The 5,352-nt window shown below is 46.3% G+C and overlaps 1 protein-coding gene across 1 annotated transcript; it reads left to right on the top strand.

The window, feature by feature from the left end:
* Positions 1 to 1,401: 1,401 nt before the first annotated feature.
* Positions 1,402 to 3,765, top strand: LOC139544608 (uncharacterized). Its single transcript, XM_071351936.1, has 3 exons — positions 1,402 to 1,874; positions 1,983 to 2,945; positions 3,078 to 3,765. The coding sequence occupies exons 1-3, from the start codon at positions 1,577 to 1,579 to the stop codon at positions 3,239 to 3,241; spliced, it is 1,425 nt and encodes a 474-aa protein (XP_071208037.1). The 5' UTR covers positions 1,402 to 1,576; the 3' UTR covers positions 3,242 to 3,765.
* The last annotated feature ends 1,587 nt before the right edge of the window (positions 3,766 to 5,352 follow it).

The raw sequence follows: 5,352 nt of genomic DNA, 5'->3' as shown, positions 1-5,352 counted from the left end.
GAAAGTGCAGACACAAGCAACTAACGTAAAGACATAGACAATCACCCACAAACTACCTAATGACTATGGCTGCCTAAATATGGCTCCCAATCAGAGACAACGATAGACAGCTGTCTCTGAGAACCAATCTAGGCAACCATAGACATACAAACACCTAGACTGAACACTGCCCCATAAACATACAAAAAACCCTAGACAATTCAAAACACACACATCCCCCATGTCACACCCTGACCTAACTAAAATAATAAAGAAAACAAAGATAACTAAGGCCAGGGTGTGACAATCCCGTATATCTATAGCACTGCATTTCTTCCCCATCTTACCATGGATAGGGTTTGGTGCATTCCGGAGTTCACTTATGGTCCCACAAAGGTAATCTTAAGAGAAATTCATTTTAGCATACTGTAAATGCCTGTGCATAATGTGCATAACAAAGCATCATTATTTTCATTATCTTCAAAGGAATTCTGTAGAAGCAGCCTTTATTTTCAGACTCTGCAGGCCTGCTGGGAGGAAACATATTACAATAAACAGGTAAGATTCATCCCACAAAAACATAAACAACAGAAAGAGAGTTGTATTTCAAGACAGTTTAGAGAAGTTGGTCATAAGAGTTCTTAATATCACTTGCAAATTGTCAGGCATGAGCAGTTGTGAAATGTTGCGAGAGGCCCTTCTGAAAGCACATGATGTGGCACGGTCTCACACCTTACCTCATCTTGCAGAAGAAGCTCATGGTCCACTATCTGCTGCTCCAGAATCAAGGCCAGGTCCCGCCCCATGTCACCACGGAGCACATGAGCAACTGGCTGGTGTCTCAGGCCAAAAAATCCCTTAGGGAGAGGTGAGTCCCACGTCAACACTCACCTTCACTGCAATTCCCTGCCACCAGCAGCACTCCAGGAGGTGTGGGTAAAATAAACAACAGAAAAATCAGAAGCCAGGAAAGTTGAATTGCTCTGTGTTTTATTTGAAGGGTGTGGAAGGAAACCCTGGAGGAGGGAAACGACCTCGCTCGGCTGGTAAGAGAATGAGAGTTAGAGACATACTACAAGTCAGTGAGCTCTTTTACTGGCCTTTCAACAACGAGATAGCACAGCAGAATAGATCTGTTGTGAAATTACACTAATGGGACTTCATGTTTCATACTGCAGGCCTGGGAAGTAAACACTTGCCTAAAAATGATGGACATAGAGCACAAGGCTTTCTGCAAGCTCCGCCGCTCCATGCACTCCACCTCGCCAGCTGACATGTGAGTTCCATGTACTGCCCTGCATATGACTTGATCCATTTATCTGGAACTACGCAGAAACAGACTAAGACAGTGTTCTCTGTGAGCACATTGCACATCATTTAGCTTTGTCTTCTCCTTTTTGTTGATTTCAGTGATCCTAAAGTCCACAGCATCGTGGAGAGAGCTGTGAGGAGCATTCTGGGCGAGCAGTCCAATGAGACCCTTAGCAACCTGCTCAGCCCATCTCAGGTGGTGGTGGAGGTGGTGCCCAGGCTCCTCCTGGCCCTGTGGCTTCAGCCAGAGGAAGGCCATTCAGAGCACCCAATCCTAATAAGCGGGATGGCCGTGGGCATGGTGGCGGCCGTAGTGGAGAAGCTCTCCTGCATGTTAAAGGACCCTTCCCCTCACATACCTTTCTCCCGGGCTGCTGCTTTTGACTCTGTGCGGTCGATCCTCGGGAGAATCAGTCATTCCTTCTCCACGGATGACCTCCAGAGCCCTTTTTATATGAGCTCTGTCTGTGCCTTTGTGGCGGACGAGGTGCAGAGCTGCTTCCAGCCCCCTGCAGCCACCCTACCAGTCCCCCCTGTCCTCGCGGTGGCCGTTTCCACCACACTACCAGCTGACATCCAAGCAGGTGAGTAGCAATGATAGAGAGCACTCTGACAGATGCCTGTTGTGATGACATCTTGGTGCCTTGTAGTAGTAGAGCTCATCAGGATTGTTGTTGTCACCCATAACACAGACCAGGCTTCTTCCCACCTGGAGGTTGTGAACATCACCCCTAACACAGAGGCAGACCCAGCTTCTTCCCACCTGGAGGTTGTGGACATCACCACTAACACAGAGGCAGATCCGGCTTCTTCCCACCTGAATGTTGTGAACATCACCACTAACACAGAGGCAGATCCGGCTTCTTCCCACCTGAATGTTGTGGACATAACCACTAACACAGAGGCAGACCCAGCTTCTTCCCACCTGGAGGTTGTGGACATCACCACTAACACAGAGGCAGATCCGGCTTCTTCCCACCTGAATGTTGTGAACATCACCACTAACACAGAGGCAGATCCGGCTTCTTCCCACCTGAATGTTGTGGACATAACCACTAATACAGAGGCAGATCCGGCTTCTTCCCACCTGAATGTTGTGAACATCACCACTAACACAGAGGCAGATCCGGCTTCTTCTCACCTGAATGTTGTGGACATCACCCCTAATACAGAGGCAGACCCAGGTTCTTCCCACCTGAATGTTGTGGACATCACCCCTAATACAGAGGCAGATCCGGCTTCTTCCCACCTGAATGTGGTGGACATCACCCCTAATACAGAGGCAGATCCGGCTTCTTCCCACCTGAATGTGGTGGACATCACCCCTAATACAGAGGCAGATCCGGCTTCTTCCCACCTGAATGTTGTGGACATCACCCCTAATACAGAGGCAGACCCAGGTTCTTCCCACCTGAATGTTGTGTTCATCACCCCTAATACAGAGGCAGATCCGGCTTCTTCCCACCTGAATGTTGTGGACATCACCCCTAATACAGAGGCAGATCCGGCTTCTTCCCACCTGAATGTGGTGGACATCACCCCTAATACAGAGGCAGAGCCCATCTCTTCCCTCTTGGAGGTTGTGGACGTCACACCTGAAGAAAGGACTCTCACGATGGCCGTCTTCGCCACTCTGCCAGCTGACATCCAAGCAGGTGAGTAACACTTAGAGAGCACTCTGACAGGTGCCGTTTGTCATGGCATCTTAGCAGAACCTTTCAACTGGCCAGTGTTTAGAAACTACGGTTTGCATGTTTACATTCTGTTCCTATTTTTTCCCTTTCCAGAGGATGTTGCTGTGGTCATCCCGGATGTCACCCCACACGTCACCAAGGACGTGACACTGGATGTTCCATGCAGAGCTAGGAAAGGGGCAGTCCGGCGATTATTTTGCAGGCTTTGGAGGGCAATGTGCTGCTGCGCCTGCCACAAGGAAGAGGAACAATATTAATTATTCATCAGACCTTCAAAAATGGGATTGAACCATAGACCATTAAACTATTCGCATTATAATTGGACTCAATTCTGCTTTTCTTCTGTTTACTACTTAATTTCAGAACTTTTCTATAAACTTTCACTTTGCAAGTGTGGAGTAGGTTGTGTACATAAGTGGGAAACATCCCAATTTTAATGCTTTTAATAATTTACTTTGTACATTTAAAAAAAAAAAAAATCATTTGACAACAAAAAAACAGAGGGCGCTCAACCAACATTGAGTTGGGGTGCAACCAAAAATTTGAAACATCATAGAAAAGGAAAAAGCGCAACTCTTGCTCACTATAAAAAAATGCATTGTTTTATTCAGGCAAGGTTAAAAGATTAACGTTTCGGCCTAGTCTATGACGATATGCAAGTTGTGTTTGCCCAGTATAAGGGTGACCCAGACTCACCCTGGTTCTTGAGGGTTGAAGACAGTGAAAAATGATCATTAAGTAAATGGGACTTTTCAATTCTTGAATAAAAATCTTTAATGAACATGAATTTAAATACAATCAACTTGAGGATCAGAGCAGGCAGGCTGACTGGCTAGCCCTGAAGGCCCTCTGCCTCTGTGTGGTTCATCTCAACCAAGAGGTTGTGTGGGTTGTCTTTCTCTCTGTGGGTGTGAATCACTATGACCTCTCCCTCTGCCTGCCATTTGGCTGATCAGAAGCCTTCTGCTCTTTCTTGCTCACATGAACAGGAGGAATGGCCTCTGGGGTAGCCTCCTCCTCTATCTAACGCCTCTTCCACCTCCTCTTTCTGACTGTGTTCGACTGAGGTCACTCGTTCTCTCTCCCTGGGTGTTGGATAGTTCCTCCTCCTCTGTGTCTTTGTGAGTGCGGAGGGAGTTATCCTGTTCCGGCTCCCTCTAAGGGTGTGCACCGTAATCTCTTTCGGTGTGTTGAGGGGTTCAGTGGTTTTGGAGGGAGTCTGAAGTTCGATCTCTAGCGATGAGTGTGGGGTCTGTCCCGTGGTGGTGTCCCCCTCCCTCCTAAGGATGAGCCACTGAGACATGTGTTGAGGCCAAGGAAGATCACTCTGCAAGGACAGGATAGGACACATCACAACACTGCTGCTCATTCATATTCAAACACACCTCAGAGTAGACACAAACATGGACGCCAACCGCCCCACACACACAATGAACTTACCTGTACATATCAGAATCATACATTCGACAGCCACCTCTTCCCCCACATGTATTGATCCCCCACCTCAAACATGTTGAGTCAATTCCAGATGCTGGAATGGTGCTGGAATGCAGGTGCAGTAGGGCCTAGTATGTAATGATGTGATACCATGTGTACCCCATATCCTGTGTTTGTGTTGATGTTTTTTAAATTTTATTTAACTTTTATTTAAACAGGGAGTCACACTGAGATTAAACATCTATTTTACAAGAGTGCCCTATAAAAGTTGAAGTCATATTGAACAACTACCAGAGAGAACCTTCTCTACATAGGAATTGCATACCATATTTTTTCCATACATCAAAATAATACTTTATTGTCAATCAGCAATTACTTACTTAGATAAGGCCTCAACAAGGCCCCAGTTAATGGTTGAAAATAACTTATTTCAGTGCCAATGAGTTACACTGCGTGTATAAAATATTAAGAACACCTGCTCTTTCCATGACATATGCTGACCAGGTGTATCCAGGTTAACACTACAATCCCTTATGGATGTCACTAGTTATATCCACTTAAATAATTGTTGCTGAACTATCATTGACATAGGCACAGTGTCAGATCTCCCCAAGGAGATGTAGGCGCAGGAGAAACAAGTTCCAAAGAAAAGGGTGTTTTATTCAACTAGCTCAAAAAAGACTACAGCAATAGCCACGAAAACCCCACTCAGACACAGTCTAGGGAAAAACACCTGTAAAACATAAGCTAATAAAAACGAAAACAATCCCGCGCAAAACCCCAAAGGAAATGTCGAATTATTAACCAAAATGAAACCAGGTGAAACACAAAACAGACATAACCAAAAGAAAAGGAAAAAGGATCGGTGGCAGGTAGTAGACAGGCGACGACGACCGCCGAGCGCCGCCCGAACAGGGAGAGGAGCCACCTT

This window comes from Salvelinus alpinus, chromosome 18 (assembly GCF_045679555.1).
Source record: "Salvelinus alpinus chromosome 18, SLU_Salpinus.1, whole genome shotgun sequence".
NCBI classification, from domain to species: Eukaryota; Metazoa; Chordata; class Actinopteri; order Salmoniformes; family Salmonidae; genus Salvelinus; species Salvelinus alpinus.
Note: the sequence above shows the minus strand (reverse complement) of the source record. Positions and strands in the feature narration are given on the sequence as shown.

Bases quoted from the DNA above. Each gene is read 5' to 3' on its own strand.
- LOC139544608 (XM_071351936.1), top strand. From the start codon at position 1,577: ATGGCCGTGGGCATGGTGGCGGCCGTAGTGGAGAAGCTCTCCTGCATG. The intron at 1,875-1,982 runs GTGAGTAGCAAT...CCCATAACACAG, and splicing joins ACCAGCTGACATCCAAGCAG to ACCAGGCTTCTTCCCACCTG. The intron at 2,946-3,077 runs GTGAGTAACACT...TTCCCTTTCCAG, and splicing joins GCCAGCTGACATCCAAGCAG to AGGATGTTGCTGTGGTCATC.